An 18,355-nucleotide genomic window follows, 5' to 3' on the forward strand; every position below is an offset into this window, starting at 1 on the left:
CATCAATGACTCCAAAAGAGTGAAGTTGAGCAAACTGATCAGCTTAGAATGAGAATAGAATGAAGGCACATCCCTGCTGGTTGACTGTCTTGAACTGAGGAGGGAGCTAAGGAACAATCACCTTTATTCAGAAGCCTGTGGGAGGTACAGTCATATTGTATGTTCTATGTTCAAATGTATTACTTTATCTTAATTAGTATTTGTATGTTGTGTTTTGATGAATACACCCATCAAAGTATTAAGATGAAGCCCTTGGTTGGAGACTTTATCATTGATAAAGGTGACTTTGTCCTTTATAAGCTGCATTTTATCAACTATACTCATGATTCTCATCCTCTCTTCCCCCTTAAGTATTCTTTTACGTACACCTATTACACACTTGCTGACCAACAGTTGGGGGGGGGGGGGAGGGTGATTGCTGGTGAGATTGAGCCCCTTCCCAGCATTTTCAGACCATTGAGAAGACTTTTGTTTTGTTTTGGTGACAAAAGTGTTTGAGAATTTTATTTTTTTGTTGTCAAATTGTTGTTGTTTGTGAGATCAGTAACACTTGCCCTCATGACATTGCAATGGATCAATTATGATGAACTTCTAGACCACCAGTGGTGCATGCATTATGGGTTGAGAGTTACTGAATGATGCTATTTTAGTCTTCAGAAAGAGAGACATTTTAACAGCCAAAAGAGTAAACAATCTGAATAGATTAGAGGAACCATACGACAGAACAGAACAGCACAGGAACAAGCCTTTTGGTCAATGTGTCAGTGTTGAACATAATGCCAACATCAAATTAAAAATCTGCTTGCACCTGACAAATGTCCCTTCATTCGCCTTCATATACTTGTGTCTATCTAGAAGCCTCTAAAATTCTACAATTACATCTGCTTCCACGACTACCCCTGGCAGCCTGTTTCAAGCATCCACCCCTCTCTGTGTAAAACATTTGCTCCCACAAATCTCCCTGAAAATTCCTCACCATCTTGTATGCATCCCCTCTGCTGTGTGACACCTTTACTTCAAGGAAAGGGTTCTGACTGACCACCTATCAATTCCTCTCATGACTTAATAAACATCTATCGATCAATCCCCCTCAGCTGCCAGAGAAGATAATCCATGTTTGTCCACCATCTTTCTCCCCATCACTCATACCCTCTAAATCCAACATCATCTTCTGAACCCTTTCCAAGTCTCCCCATCATTCCTGTTTTGGAGATGACACGAACTTCAGACAATACTCCAAATGTGGCCTAAGTAGAGTTTTATATAGCCATGACCTTCGTACTCAGAATTTCCACTTGACCTTACCTATGCTGATGCCCATGTTGCTCTTCTCATGACCTGGTGATGGTAATGTGTTCTCTATGTAACCAAACTTGGGTGCGGACCACAGGACGAAGGTCAGTTCATCATCTGCAGTATCCGGATCACTAGCGCAAAGGTGGTTGACAGTGATGGCAGCTGAAGATCCCTCATCAACAACAAACTTTTCACCTGTAAAAGATGGGCAAGGATTCCTTTTAAAATGAAAGTATAGAAATATGTATTCAGTCTCATGGTTTCTTCGCTCTCGTAACGGTTGAACAAACCATTTTGTTTCTGGGCATCTTCATAGTCTGTGGAGAAGACTGTTTATATAGGGAACAAAATGGTGTGTTAAAAAAAGCCATCCGAAAAACCTTATTGTTATCCAATAAGGTGCATTATCAAATAAAAATAATAGAGCAAAAACTCATTATTTGGAATTCAAGCAACCAGCATCCTCAGATAACAGGTAAAAATATTGGGGAAAATAAAGGGATAAAAAATATGGACATTTAAAATTGCCACACCTTGCCGTTAGTTCACCAATTACGCAATATGCAGTCTCAAGTAACCAGAAATTTCACTTATCTGGCATCTACCAATCCCCAAATGTTTTACTATCCCATACAGATGCTGTGCAGAATGTGGTCCTGCAATAACATTCCACACAGACAATGCAAAGGGTTGCATAATGTTGGCATCAAAGGGAATGGCTGGATTCAGCTGCTTCTGGGAACTAATGTAGACCCGCTTTACCCATGGAACACTAGGTGACAGATTAGCCTGATTGTGTTGGGATTCCCTCAGTGTTATGCAGCTGAAACAGCCTCTCTGATCCTAAACCAGCTGGATCCACCACCACCATCAGGCATAGCTGATGGATCTTAATTTGGTTGTGTGGCATAACAGAAAATGTGCCAGCCTGGCAAAGCTCAAAACCAGGACCATGCAAATCAGCTGGTAACTTTTTTGTACTTCCCATAGGTCCATTCAAAAATCTGCCAACCTCCAAAAAGAATCTTGAATGGTAATGTGCTTTAAAGAGGAGGATCCATGAACATCTCCTGACTTAATAATGGCAAGTCCAACTTGTGCAAAGCACAAAATTGCATCATATGCCAAGAAGTGCTGATCCCTCTCAGCTTCCATCTGATCACAAATGCCATTGAGTTCATTCCACGATATTGAAGAGTGGCTCTGAAGCCAGTGGATGCCAATGGGCCTGACTGTGTTCTTTCTGCAGCATTAATGCGCTCTTGCACAAATATACCACAAGCCAAGCGAATCCAGAACAGCACCTGCCAGTTAACAATGTAGAAAACTGTTGTGATTCATCCAGCAAACCAAACACTGGACAAATCCAGTCTCACTCAGTTCCCCCATCTGGGGAATATCGTGGAAGGCGTTATCAACTGTGCTATTACGTGCCACTTCCTGGGAAAGGCAGTCAACATATTGAAGGATCCATCACTCCCAGGACACACTCTCTTCTCCTTCCTCTTATTAGGGAGAAGAATTAAGAGTGTGAAAGTACACACCCACAGGCATAAATACAATTTCATTCCCACAGCCACCAGGCTCCTGAATGAAACCACAACAGGGCTATGGTGCCTTTATTTGGTGCTAATTGATCTTCCTTTTCAATGCAATCCAATATTCTATAAATTGTGCTTTCTGCATGACTCTATGTAATGTTCGAGATAACCAGTTATTTGTTTGCAGAAGAACCCTTCTGACTGTACTAAGTATTTTGTACCAATTGAACTTCAAAGTTTAACACTGTTCAACATTGTTTAACACTGGTTTTGATTCTGCCAGAACTACTCATATTCAGCCTCATTACACCATTTGTTCAAACATGAAACAAAGTGTTGAATGTTAGATTGAGAAAAGAAAGATGATCTTTGATAGCAGGATATCATTGGATTGAATGTGGTGGCGTTAAGGAGTCCTGGTAAAATTGAAGTCGATGGCAGTCAAGTTGGAAGAAATGCCACTGGCTAGAGTCAGATCTGAGGAAAGAAAGGTATTGTACGCTCCTTTTGTATGATAAACTCAGTCATATTGTGATCATTCTTTCCAAGAGGATCCCTAACTACAAGATCACTAATTTTAACTGTCAAATTGCACAGGACCAGATCGAAGATAGAATGTTCCCTTGTAGGTTCAAGAAAGTATCCTGTATGCATTCTATGAAGTCCTCCTCAAGGTTGCCTTCATATTTCAGATTTATTGTCAGAGTACATACATGACATCACATACAACCCTGAGATTCTTTTTTTTCTCCAGGTGAGGCAGAATTACCACTTATTGGTCGTACAAAAACACTACACAGCATATACATGTAAACAAATAAAGAACTGTGAACAGATAACTAATGTAAACAAACTGTAAAATACAGAGAGAATTTTTTTTTCAATTATCAATGAAGTGCACAAATAAGAGTCCCTGGTCAACTTTGTTGTCGAGGAGTCTGATGGTGGAGGGGGAGCAGCTGTTCCTGAACCTGGTGGTGTGAATCTTGCGGCACCTATACCTCTTTCCTGATGGCAACAGTGAGACCAGAGCATGTGCTGGGTTATGTGGATCCTTGAGGGTTTTGCCTGTAATGTCCGGGGCTGTGTCCACTACCTTTTGGAGGGCTCAGGTGTATCATGTCCTCATACCAGATCATGATTCAACTGGTCAGCCCACTTTCCACCATACATCTGTAGAAATTTTCCAAGTTTTCTGGTGTCATACCAAACCTCCACAAACTCCTGAGGAAGTAGAGGCGGTGATGTACTTTCTTCAGGATGCCATTAGTGCGTTGGGTCCAGAAAAGATCCTCTGAGATAATGACTCCCAAGAACTTAAATTTGCTCACCCTCTCCATCTCTGATCCCCTAATAATTCCTTATTTTTGGTGACATTGGTACTCCAACAACTTTTAGCTAAGTATCCAATCTCCTTCCTGTAGGGTGACTCATCAACTTTCTTTATGCAACCCACTATTGGGATATCGTCGGCAAATTTGAAGATGGTGTTATTGTTATACTGAGCCACACAGTCATAGGTGTAAGTGAGTAGAGCAAGGGGCTAAGAACCCAGCCTTGTGGTGCTCCAGTTCTGTTGGAGATTGTGCAGGAGATATTCTTGCCAATCCTCACTGATTGTGATCTGTCGGTGAGGAAATCTATGATCCAATTACACAGTGGGGTGCTGAGTCCCAGGTCTTGGAGTTTGCTGATCAGTTTTGAGGGGATGATGGTGTTAAATAGCAAACTATAGTCGATAAAGAGCATCTTGATGAATTCATTTTCACTGTCCAGGTGTTCCTTGATATTCTGGAATAGAGCCAGTGAGATGGCATTCGCCATTAAGCTGTTGCTATGATAGGCCTTGACCAACATGATTCACCTACTTGGGTGTCCATTTTTAAAGTCCCCCATGATAACTGTTGTTCTATTTTTACATGCCTTTGATATTTATTGGTTTATTGCCTGTGCCACTGTAATGTTTCTATTGGGCAGCCTGTAGACAACTTACACCAGTGATTCTTTTTTCCCTTTACTATTCCTGATCTCTCCCCAGATGAACTCAACATTTTGCTCCTTAGATCTTATATCATCTCTCACTATCTCCCTGATTCCATGCTTAACTATGAGCGTCACGTCACCTCCCTTACCTTCCTGCATGTCCTTCTGCATTACTCAGTATCCTTTGATATTTAATTTCCAATCCTCTCCACCATGCAAACTGCCAAGGTATGAGGAATAATTGGGGTGGTCGACTGGAAGGCTACATAAAAAGCTGCATTAAGTAGTGGGCATTGTAATGGCCAACCTTAACCATCCGTGACTTGCACAAAAACAAAATTTCCCTGTAGTCACAAAATCCCAATTTGGCTCTTATGGCTCAGGCAAGAAATTAAAGACATGATTGAATCCAAGGAAGAAGCTTGCAAAGTTGCCTGAAATAAAAATAGCTTTGGGACATTTGAGAACTCAGCAAAGGAGGACCAATAAATTAATAAAGAAATAAAAGTCAGAATATGAGAGTACACAGGTAAGAAACATTAAAACAGATTAAAAGAGCTGTTATAGGTTTGTAAAAAAAAGATGCAAGGACATAGACAGAGAATTTATAATAGGGAATAAGAATAGGGTACACAAATTAGATACAGAAGAAGACACAAGAGACCTTCCATGAATATTCAAGAACAAAACGTCGAGGAAGATTGAGGAACCAAAGGAAATTAAGAATAGTGAAAGAATGTATTGGAGAGCTTGATGACAGTGAAAGCCAATAGATCCCAAGGAATTGATCGCCTCCATCCAGCTTTGAAGGAGCTCCCTACAGAAAGAGTAAAAGTATTGGTTACCATCTTTCAACATTTATGGGCGGGACAGTTGGCATAGCATTTAGAATAACACCTTTACTGCGCCAGAGATCAGGACTGGGGTTCGAATCCCACGCTGTCGGTGAGGAGTTGATACATTCTCCCCGTGTCTGCGTGGGTTTTCTCCGGGGACTCCGGTTTAATCCCACCATTCAAAACATACTGGGGGTGTAGGTTAATTGGGTGTAAAATGGGTGGCACAGACTTGTAGGCCAAAATGGCCTGTTACCGAGCTTTATATCTAAATTTAAATTTAAAATTTGTATAGATCCTGGATTGGTCCATGCAGATTGGAGGTTGATAAATGCAGCCAGACATTTAAGAAAGAAAGGAAAGGGATAACAGGAAAGTACTGATCTGTTTACTTAACAACAGTAATAGAAATTAATCTTTTTTCAGTGATCTACAAGATCCATAATAAGCTTACCTCCAGTTGGTTCCTCAATATATTATACAATCCATAATGAAAGATCCAATAACAGAACACTTAGAAAGGAATAATAGCATTGAGCAGAGTTAGCGTGGATTTAAGAAAGGAACGTCATGTTGAATTAATCTATTGAAATTCCTTGAGGGTATGAGTAAGTAGTGATTTTGTCATAATGGTGCATATATTTGCACTAATTGATGTCAATGTAAATCGGTTGTTTTCTTACCAACAGTAATTATTGGTGGCTGGTTGTTAACGGGCATCACAGTAATGTTGAGATCATACACAGGGAGAGAATCATGTGGAGTTAATGGAGGAACAAAGGCTTCTTCGTTGCAGCAGTCTCCAAGCATGACACCATCCCAATCAGAAACAATAAATGTAATGCTGTCAAAACAGGGTGCTAAACCCACCTCGCCACCTAAAAGAAAATAAAGGCTAAGTTAAGAATCACCACTCAAATTCCATTCTTAAATTCACAACTGCATTTCAGTTCATAAGCTGGTTTAAACTTTCGTGAGCATTCTACACTCTCCTATTTCTACTCTTGCCATCAGAAAGCATTTGTCCCTTCTGGATCAGGTTCCATTGAAAGTGGTGCTTCCCAACACTGGCCAGGATTCGCTGGTAGTGAGGCCAAAGCAATTGCAATGTGCAGAAAATCTAGCAGTGCCTTCTGGAGTGCTTCACATGGTAACGCCATTGCTAATAATGTCAGCTTTTCTCCAGAGGCCCTCAACCATCAGGTTGTCGAGCTGAGTGGCAAAGGACATTTCATATCTGAATCGAGAACTTTACAAAAGCAACCATTGATTCATCTCACACAGCCTCATACGGAAGGACTTTTTTTGTTTATTTTCCTTCATTTTACTGCATATTTGTGTTTGTGTCAGACATGTTTTCAATAATTTTTACTTTTAAAAATTTTTTTCATCTTTTATCAACTGTTTCTGAATGTATCTGAACACTAGAAAAGGACCATAAAAGGGTAGTGTGGCTAATATGGCTGTCAAGGACTAGGTCAAGCATCCTCTGGCCTTTTAGTCCATTTAACTACTTTGCATAAACTACTGGTATCATTTTCAGAAAAGAACCTTGACTACAAGTTTTCACCAAAAGAAGTGTCAAGTGCTGTCATAGTTCTCCCCATCACCTGGCAGAACCCGAATAGAAATTGAACCTCTGACCTTCAGGTCAATAGCAAAGAGCAATCTGCTGGAGGAACGCTGTGGGTCAAGCACCACTAGAGGGAGATAAAGAATAATCAATGTTTTGGGCTGGAACCTTACATCAATCCCCCAGATGACACAGACGGAGGAGACAATGGTATTTAGCATCTAAAGAATCCAGACATCTTCAATTGATGTGTTAACAGATCATTGGAGGATCGGTTGGTGTGATAAGAGACAAGGAAAATAAGCTGTGTATACAGGGAGTGGATATGAAAGTGAAAATAGACCTGCAGATGCTGGAAATCCGAAATAAAAGCAGAAAATGCAAGAAATACTCATTGGGTTAGGCAGTGCCTGTGGAAGTGGCAACAGAATTAATATTACAGGCATAGGACTCTTCATCAGAAACAAGAGGAGGAGGGAATAGCTGGAATCCTAAATGAACATTTTGTTTTGGTCTTTACGAACAGAAGAGAAAATAATGCATGGGTGCAAAGTAATGATATTAGACAGGCTAGCTATGTTACAGGTACACAAGTCACCAGGTCCAGATAAGTTGCATTGCCAGGTGCAGGCTGCAGAAACAACTTGCCTTAAATTACAAATCCCATATATTGGGGGGGGGGGGGGGTTAAAACAATACATTTATCACCCTTGTTCAAAATGTGATGCAAGGACATCTCGGCCAACAGCATGCCATTCCGTTTAAATTCAGCAGTAGGAAGGGGTTTAGGAACAAAAATAAACAGCATGAAGAAAAAGGCAACCTGCGTGGATTAGTCCAATTATACTTGAGTAATCTTATCAAATTTTTGGATGAGGTAAATGAAGAAGATGATGAAGGATGTTCTGTTATGTTGACAAAAAATGAATCAACAAAATCCCACACAAAAGGCTTGGTCAGCAAAATCAGGCACCATGGGGTTAAAAGATCAGTAGCAAATAGGGTAGAAAATTGATTCAAAGTCTAAAAAAAAACAAGTGGACATAAAGGTTTTTCAGTTCAGAGAAAAAGTCGAGAAAATATGGACTAAAAGGCACTGTTCAAAAGGATGTACAGAGAAACTTTAGAGAAGGTGTGCAGAAATCATTGAAAGTGGAAGGACTTGTGAGGAGTCTAGTTAGTAGACCAGATGGGATTCCAAAAGGACAGAGTATAAAGGCAGAGGTGTAATGTTGGATTTAAAGAAAGAATATTATTTTAGACATGCATACAGCATGGTAGGCCATTTTGGCCTACGAGTCTGAGCAGCCCAATTTACACCCAACCAACCTACACCCCTGGTACATTTGGAATGGTGGGAGGAAACTGGAGCCCCCAGGGAAAACTCACACAGACACAGGGAGAACATACAAACTCTTTACAGACAGCATGGGATTTGAATCCAGGTCCCAATCGCTGGTGCTGTAAAGACGTTGAGCTAACCACAACACCAACTGGGCCACCCAGGTCAGTTCACACTGGAGAATAACATAAAAGTCTGGTCATCCCATTTTATGGGATGCTCATTGAGAAGATGGAGAAGAGGGTTATTAGAATAGTTCTTGGGGTGAGTGATCTTGGATATGAAAGCAAGTCTGGAGAAGACTGGGTATTTCTTAGAGCAAAGAATATTGAGAAATGATGTGATGGAAGTGTACAAGATCAATGCAAGTTTAGACAGGAGAAATAGAACCATTGCTATTATCAAATGGATTGAAGATATTCAATTTTTTTTTGAGTTGCCAGAGTGAGGTGACAAAAAGTGAAATGCAGAGAAGTTACAGTCAGAAATTTGCAGCTGAAATGGGTGTTGGGAACAAACCTGGATGGATGCTAGAAATTGAATCAGTGTTTAAATGAGTATTGGATAGGCATATGAGAAAGAATAATTGACAGGGCAATGTGGGAAGAACTGAGAAATAAAATGGAAAAGATTTCTTGACCAGGAGATAAACATCTAAAATGGGTTGAATGGCCTCCACTCATATACTAATTCAATTATGTTATTTCTCCAAATATTTTGCATTGCAACAGCAAAGATCCATGGGGTAAGGAATTAAAGAGGAAACTAAAGAAAATGGAAGAAACAGAGGAAAACAGAGGGGAGAAGAACTTGGAAATTAATCCATGAGAAAGAAAATATGAAACAGCAAACTAATATACCAGAAGAGGGGATAACAAATGAATTCAGATGTACAAGATAAAAACAGAGGATTTGAAGTCTCACAAACAGCAAAGAAAAATGTTAGATAATCTGTTTAATTGAACCAGGAAAACCACCTTTTCCTTGTTCACCTAACCATTTGAGCATCTAATCATACTGTATGTGCAGCAATAAAGCTGAGCGGAGCAGCAGAGATGGCTGCACAGAGTGTGGATCACAAAGCCCTGATATTGACCAAAAATGTAGTCTCCCAGCATTCTGTGAAATCCAAAGGCTCTGAGAAATGCATAAGCCAAGGGAACACAGTAACAGTGAGAGATAGAGAGAAGGAGACACGGCATTGACTGTTTCATATCCTGGATCCTTTGCCAGTTCAAAAAAATATTAACTACATCTCCTTCCACAGATGCAGCCTGACTGGCTGAGTGTTTCCAGCATTTTCTCTTTTTGTTTCAGATTTACAGCATCTGCATTTCTTTTTCTTCGTTCACAGGACAAGCTGCAATTTCAGCAGTTATTGCTTGGAGGAAGTTTTACCTTAAAAGTAAAAGTCACTTGTAGTTAGGAAAGGATGAACCTGGTCAGTCACCCGTCAATGTTGACAAGGAAATCAGCGAGGTGGAGACTGCAATTAGGTTGGTTGATCTGGTTATTTTACCTCGTTAGATATCAACAGAACTCAATTTCCTGGGGGCGGTGGGGGGGGGGGGGGGGTGGGGTGGTGTTCATGACTGTATGCAGGATTCAGCTCAAAATATTGAGGTGCAGACATGAAAGAACATCCTTGTGTTCGCTCTTACACTGTTACTGTAGTCTCCAGTTTTTAAGCAAAGATATTTCACTGCAGAACGTTCTGCTTCTTTGTAGGAATTCCATTTTCTTTTACAATTACTAAAGACTTCTTGCCAGGACTTAAACAACCACAGAAATACAATTATAGACTGTTATACATGTCAAAAGTCAGGGAGACATAGCAGTCTGACCCTCAGCTTTAACCCTTCAAGTGCGGTATCCAAGTATAGCAGTTTGTTAAGACTGTCATAGCACTGAAGGTTAACCACTTACCTGTGTGTACATACTTCACCACTCCAGTGGTGACCTCTACCTGAGTAAAATGATCCACAATCTGGCTGCGCTTCTGCACCGTCCCGTGAATTGGTTGCTTTGCGACCATGAATACCAGCTTCTCATCACTGCTATCAGCATCGGTGGCATGGAGATTCTCTGGTGAAATGACAACTTCTCCCCCTTCCAGGCAGTGCAGCATGGGGCTCATACCAATGTCCATCACTGGAGGTTCATCGTTCACTGGTAAGACCTAGTGGGCAAATGCAGTGCACAATAAAGTTGTATGCTGCAGCAGAAATACCCGATCACCATGGTATCGAAGGCTACCTTCACGAGAAGGAAAAAGTTCACAGGGCGTCAATGTTTCCCACCTTCCTCTAAAGACCTTAAGAAGGTAACAATGGCCACTCAGTGAAGAAATCAGCATGCCATTTTAGCCATGATTAGACAGATTTTGACACAGTGTATCAGTGTAAAATAAAGTAAGTCTGCAGATCAATTTCAGCACAAGATTCACTTTCAAGGTTGCAATTTTGCTAACAGACTTTTCTGGCCCATGAGCCTGTGCTGTCCAAATACAACCAATTAACTGACAGATTCCCGATATTTTTGAAGGGAGGGAGGAAAGTGGAGCAAAAATAAATCCAATTAATCAAAGAATAATGGAAAATTAAGATTCAAACAACATTCATTCTGCCCCGGTTTATCAAAATATATGTACTTACAAATCCAGCATTATCCTCTTCTGATTAGAAGTAGATTCCTGACTGCATCATCTGGCTGAAGATATTTATCTTCGGCTCCCTTTCAAATTCTACCAATTAGTTTAATTTATGTCTCCAGCTATTGGCCTCTTGGCTAAGAGAACAAGGTTCTTCCTGTTCACATTCTGATAATTGAAGAATTTTAACTGTTTGACAAGTTGTGTTTCAGCTTTACACTCAACAATATACAAGGAGCATAGTCCCAGCTTCAGGTGAATAGATTTAAGATAAGGGTAGGGACGAAGTGTTTCTCCAGAGAGTAGTCAATCTGTGGAACTTTCTGCCGTAGTAGCAACAGAGGCAGCCTCATTAAGTATATTCAATGAGAACACAGTTTAATTATTAAATGTACCTAATTAGATTTTTGCACATTAGAAGAACTAAGGATTATGGGGAAGAGACACGCAAGTGGAACCGAGTCCATTGCCAGATCAACCATGATTTTATTGAATGGCGGAGCAGGCTCGATGGGCCAGATAATAACTACTGTTACTATTCGTTATGTTCTTATAGTTCCTCAAAGCTAAATTACCAAGCTTTAGCAACATCTTTCTCAATGTGACAAAACAAAATGGCAGTGCTGCAGGCATGGCCTGCTGGTGCAGACTCAAGAGAGCAGAGGGCACTGCTCTAGCTCTGAGAGCTCCGTACAGTCTTTAAACAACCTGTTAAAGATGCCGACAGTGCTTGTAAGTCTTGCAACCGCGAAGGTCTGGGCCCAAGGTCATGGTGCCTATGCTCTGCAGTGGCTACATGGGGTTTCAGACTCTTGGAGCAGTGGGCCAGCACATGGAACTAGTAAAGGGGAGAATACCCTCCGTTGAGAAGGAAAAGCAGAGGAGATGACCCTACAGAGAATGTTACCACACCAGGTTTCGCTTTCTCTCTTAATGTAAGGTGCGCCTGGTGACACTAATGGCAACTCTTTGCCTTACAGCAGGCAGATGGCAATTTTGTGTAATACTAAACGTTTTGTAGTATTACATGACAATAAAGGAATCTTGAATTCTACCCCAAGCCATCTCTGATCTGGCACATTGTATATGTTAAGTATGCAATATCTCAGCAGTATTTTAAACAGTTTGGGTATAACCTCTCCTTGTCTTCAATATGATTTAATGACCACTTAATCCTGTTACCTTTGCAACAGAGGCTGAGGTAGTTTTGGTTATAGCAACCTCAGAAGAGGCACAAAATGAGAGGAGCGGCTCTGGTGGTGAAGGTCAGAACAACCAACAAGGGTGCAACCACAGTTTGATGTTTCTTTTTTTGTAATAAAGAAACTTGGGTTCTTTTAAATCAACTATACTTTATTAGCTATAGAACTCATTCAAGACCGTGTTGAGGCATCCATCTCAAATCTAACCCAAGCTGCCACAGTCTCTGACTCCATCTAGTGGTCAGGAGGATCACTAGCACCCTATCCCAGTTGGAATCCTCCCTGCAGCTGACCACATGCAGCAGTAACTGATGGCTCGGAGCAACTGTTTGGACATGATTCCCGTCCACCCACCGCTGACTTAGTGTATCCTGGAATGGCAATAAGCCATCATGAATGAATCCAACTTGCCTGTTGTGGCGTATTTAAAAGGGTCAACCATTGAAGCACTTGATAAAGAGGTAAGACCTGAAGAAATGACTGCATAGATTAAGAGAAGTGTCTTTTGAAGCTTTGACTTCACCATCTGTCTTAAGCAAACTTTTATATTTTTGTGCATAAACCATGCAGACAAGCAAAACAGAAGCAACATTGGACCTGCCATTAGCGTTCAGAAGACAAAATGTACATAAAGCACACAAAAATAATTTCATTATATTTGTGTTACACATCCCACCCTGTTGATATTAAATACTTGTCATCAGTGAAGATTTCCAACCTGAAATATTGACCATTCTTTTTCTCAAGCAGATTGTTTTTTATTCAGATTCCAGGATTTGCAGGAATGTGTCCACATTGCCTAATAGTTGTCTCATGGGAACATCTTGGCCCAATCATGATAAAGAAGTTTTTCATTGCACTCCATTCATGGAAGATGATCCATTTAAAGAGTTACTCAACTACTGAGTAATTTGTGACAAAGGTGACCACAGGCCATAGAAGGGTGAAGTTGAAGCAGCAAGAAACACTCATTTGATCTGTGCAGTCACTTCTCCAGGTTCTACTTCTTTGCTAAGAGTGTGTTAATAGTGGTGTCTTTGCAAACACCACTTCAGGGTCAGAAGCAGGGACTCAAAAGGAAGGGGATGAAGGGCATGAACCTACTTTCCATGAATATACAGAGAGCTATTCTCCAAATGGCTCTCTGAGAAGCAATTTTCTTCAAGGCTGAAGTTTTTAAAAAGACAGTTCTTGTCAACATCTGCAACAGTGTGCAAACTCAGCTTATTAACATGTCTATGACCTTCTTGGTTTCCAGATCACTAGAGGTGGTATCCAAATAATTACATCAATATATGTAGTATCACCTGATTCAAAGATATACATCACAGTTTGAGACTTTATCATTATAATTTCTTCTTCTCCATGAGTGTTGTACATCAGAGGAGCAATTTAGGTCTGTGAGTTCTCTGGCCATCCTTCAGTCTCAGAGTCTGCACTCACATTGTGCACCAGAACCCCCATATAAACCCAGATCTTTACATGAATCACAAGGATGCCATTTTCTGGGTATCCATCTGATCTGCAGTCATGAGGTGAAATGCCACATTCTGGCAAACTCTCATGTCATCTTTATTCTTCAGCAGCCTCCAACATGCAAATGGTAGGCATTGAAAGGTCAAGTCTATCTCTTTCTTTGTTTCCTTCTCTCTCGGTACCCCTGCCAGTTCAGCTGAGTGCCAAGAAGTGGAAAGTGCCATTGGGATCTTCCTGATGAGCTTCTGATGTCTGCACAAATCCAGGGGATAAAAATAAACCAGTGGTCATCATCTGTTTTTACCTGGTCATAATGGAGCACCAGTCATTGTCCAGTAGGAAGAGAAGGAGGCAGAGCAGCAGGAGGAGGAGGAACATGCTGACAAACCCCTTCAAGTACACTATCTTAGTAGAATTAGAGGAAGAAAATTCACCGAAACTCAAAGGCTAATTTTTTTTAAGGAAAGCTTTAGCTGTGAGTCATGATCGTTACTTTTCTCCACAGAAATCAACATACATCAATGCCCTGATATGAAAGCGTACAATTCCCCCAAAGCCCCTGCTGGTCAGGCAGGGAAGTAATCACCGAGTCAACAGTGACACCATGTGGCTTTGGATTTTCTGGGCAAGATAAATCAGACTCTGCATTCAAGGCTTGGTCAATCAACTTCAATATTCCATGATATCAGAATTTTGTACTAGCACAACCACAGTTTCATTTTTTTGTTATGGACCAACTTGGAATATTTCAAGCCAAAACTGTGAACAAAATGATGCTTTAAAGGTATGAGTGGACTTAATGACTAACACTAAAAAGCCCATAAGGGATCAGAATTTGTTCACAAACAGCAATTGTATCCTTGCAAGATGTTTAAATCCGAAATTCAACAGATAATTTGGATCTGAAATTCAAAACCAGCATTATTATGTCATGTGAGCATTTTGTCTCTTAGAACACTTAATGTGGGAACAAACCCTGATAACACAAAAGCTCAGAACTCCAGATATCGCCACCTGCAAAACTCTTGACCACAATCAATGAATCCTCACAGACCTTTATCTGCAGAACACTTCCAGCTGAATTTGAACCATCGGTGGCTAAAAAGGTGACTTCATCATGGTTTGTCTCGGAATCATCGTGCAGGTATCTAGGAATATAAGATGTTTATGGTTATTATTATAAAGTTAACCAATATAGTTGACCCAACCACCCAAAGTAATTTGTAGACTGAATAGCGCTATTCCTAAGTGCAGTTGATTCAGTAAATCCCCTGTCAACCAATCTCAATATTCTCCAATCACACCTTTTTCTGGAAAAAAAATATTTTAAAAAAAAATTGGACAGATGGAACCAAATGGGGAAGGGGATAGGAAAGGTGAGACAATGAAAAAAACCCAAGCAGCTGAGTGATAAGGAGATGGAACCAGGTTGGGAGAAGTGGGTGGGGACAAGGAAGGAGAGGGATATAAAATGTGAGCAATGGGAGAAAGAGCCTATGAGCGGAGTGTGAAAGGAAGACTGGAAAATAAATTTCTTATACCAATGGATGACAGACACCCTAACAGACTATGCAGTACCTTTTTTCTAGGTTGGGTTGGTCTCATCATGGAACTGGAGAGTGAAGACAGACATGTCAGTGTGGAAATGGAGTAGGGAGTGAAACTGGCATGCAACCAGGAGCTCAACCATTACAGTCAGACCACATATCTTTGCACAACAGTCACCTGGTCTACAGTTGGCCTCACCAATATAGAAGAGGTTGAATGTAATGGACCAGGCTGGAGGAGGTGCTGGTGAGTATCAGCCTCACCTGCGGGACTGTTTAGGTCACTGGATGGTGGTGAGGGAGGTGGTGTGGGGTTTTCAGAACAAAAGCAGTGATATTAGGGACATAATTTGCGCTTAAAGGTGAATGAAGTTAAAGTCCATGTTTTGATGGAATTACAAATTTGGCAGAAAAGGTTTAATGAGAATCTAAAGGAAAAAATCTTTAAAATAATGATCTTTCAAGGAAGTAAAAATATCCTTATGCTAAAAATATGCATAGAGTTTGCTTAAATATTTACTCAAGAAGGATATTTGTTCTGATGAAACAAAGATATGGAGATATGGTTAGAATTTGGAACAGTTCCTGCACAAGAAAGTTTATACAGTAATTTTCTGGAAAGAAAGCTTTCTATTTCCATTAATGAATTCCTATAATTCAGATTGTCTCATTATTATTTATATCTTCTGCTATAACTCTGAAGCTTGGCCATGTTCTTATAGCCCTTTTTTAATGGAAATGTGCCAAGGTTTGTACTCCTGATGGAACTGCAGACAATAAGCAACATATAAATATAAACAATGAATTAACCAGGATGAGTCAATTCTTTGTGACATTTAGGATTATTTTTAAATCACATATTAACCATTTGTGGAACCTACCGGTCTCCAAATGATTCTGCCATTTTACTGTAAAATAATGAATGATTTTTTTTTTTAATCAGCAAATGGTGAAAATCTGAAATGAAATCAAAATGCTGGAAAGATTTGATAGGTCAGGAATATCTGTGGAAAGAGAAACAGTTAAAATAAAATCACGAGAATATTGACAGGATTTTAAGGTTTGAGTTACAGGGAAAGGTTGTGCAGACTAGGGCTTTTTTCTCTGGAGCGTAGAAGATTGAGGGGGGACTTGATAGAGGTGTTTAAGATTTTAAAAGGGACAGACAGAGTAAATGTGGATAGGCTTTTCAATTAAGAGTGGGGGAGATTCAAACTAGAGGGCATGGTTTAAGATTGAAGGGGGAAAATTATAAGGGGAACATGAGGGGAAATTTCTTTACGCAAAGGGTGGTAGAGATGTGGAATGAGCTTCCGGCAGACGTAGTTGAGGCGGGATCATTGGTTACATTTAAGGAAAGACTGGATTGTTACATGGAGAGGAGAAGACTGGAGGGGTATGGACCGGGTGCTGGTCAGTGGGACTAGGAGGGTGGGAATTTGTTACGGCATGACCTAGTAGGGCCGAACTGGCCTGTTCTGTGCTGTAAATGGTTATATGGTTATATATCAGTTCTGGGGCATTGACGATGAAGGGACCTCAATCTAAAATGTCAGTTGTTTCTCTTTCAACTCTTTCTGTTTTAATTGCAATATAAAATAGCTTTTGTTTATGGATCAGTGTTATACAACAACTATTTGAGGTGAGACGAGATTGTACCTCAATTTACTGAATAGTCTTGCATTGAACTAAGAGAAAGAATTATTGTCTTATCGTTCCTGGCCATATTCAAACACTGGCTTCCAGAGGTTGAAGTAATGTGTAGCCCAGTATGACCTAGTGATAAATGGGGGATCAGAGGAGGAGAGGGAGAGCAAATTTAAATTATTGGGAGTCACTATCTCAGAGGATCTTTCCTGGACCTAACACACAATTGACATCATGAAGGAAGCACATCAGCACCTCAACGTCTCAGGTGTTTCCATAAACCCTGGCAAATTTTTACAGATAGGTAATGGAAAGTATGCTGACCAGCTGCATCACGGTCTGGTATGGGGACACAAATACCCCTGAGTGTAATGCCCTCCAAATTGTGGTGGACACAGCCTAGGAAATCAAAAGCAAAACCCTCCCCACTACGAAGAACATCAACGAGCAGCAATCATGGAGGATTCACGTGATGGAGTAGTGGCCGGTAGGGGAATACCAGCTCTCTTCAGAAAATAAGAAATAAAGTGAAGAAAATACAAAGTTCAAGAAATACAAAATATAACAAATAAAAGATAAAGTTGTAGAGAAAAGAAAGAAAATGGCACCTGAGAAGGAAAAAGTAAAAATGGGAAAAAAAAGAAGACACTGGAAGAGAAAGGAGAAGGCCTTACCTGCATGAATAAACAGGGAGCCGTCGTGGAAAAAAGAGCCTGTTCTGATGTTAGTGATGGCACCCAGAGTCGCGACCCCCCCCCCCCCCCCCGATCGCTGGACTGCAAAAATGGCTCTCTGAGCCAGCACGAGGAGTTGCGCATGAGCAGAATTCAATCAAAGGTAAAACAAATCACTGACAGGAGGGGGGCTCAGCCGAGGAGCGGGCAAACACAACGCAACCAGTTGAGGGATGCCCGACACCAGGGCTCTCAGCTGGAAGAAGAGGAAAGTGACAGGAAAGGGAGTGAAAGGAAAGAAGAACAGCAACAGGAGGCCCAACAGATGAGTAGCCCAAAAGAAGAGGACCAACAGCAAGAAGCCAAGCAAGAAGAAGCCCAGCAAATTGAGACAAGTAACTCATCAAGAAAGACAGAATAGACACAGATACGAAGAGAAGAAGACACAAACACAGGTATAGACACAGAAGAAGAGGAAAAAGAAGACCAAGATCTGCACAGAGAAATAGAAGGTAAAACAGATGGACAGAATATAGATAAAGTGCTTTTTTTAAGAACAAATGAAAGCAATAAAAGAATGGTTTGTAT

The 18,355-nt window shown here is 40.6% G+C and overlaps 1 protein-coding gene across 1 annotated transcript in view; it reads right to left on the bottom strand.

Annotated features, from left to right (window-relative positions):
* frem1a (Fras1 related extracellular matrix 1a) overlaps positions 1-18,355 on the bottom strand; it is a 156,513-nt gene that overhangs the window by 79,814 nt on the left and 58,344 nt on the right. Inside the window, exons 14-17 of the mRNA XM_069921496.1 lie at positions 14,954-15,047; positions 10,498-10,750; positions 6,340-6,534; positions 1,306-1,491 (exon numbers count right to left, since the gene is read on the bottom strand). Of these exons, the coding sequence (XP_069777597.1) occupies positions 1,306-1,491; positions 6,340-6,534; positions 10,498-10,750; positions 14,954-15,047 (728 nt within the window). The remainder of the gene's footprint in view (positions 1-1,305; positions 1,492-6,339; positions 6,535-10,497; positions 10,751-14,953; positions 15,048-18,355) is intronic.

This window comes from Narcine bancroftii, chromosome 1 (assembly GCF_036971445.1).
Source record: "Narcine bancroftii isolate sNarBan1 chromosome 1, sNarBan1.hap1, whole genome shotgun sequence".
In the NCBI taxonomy this organism is placed as follows: Eukaryota; Metazoa; Chordata; class Chondrichthyes; order Torpediniformes; family Narcinidae; genus Narcine; species Narcine bancroftii.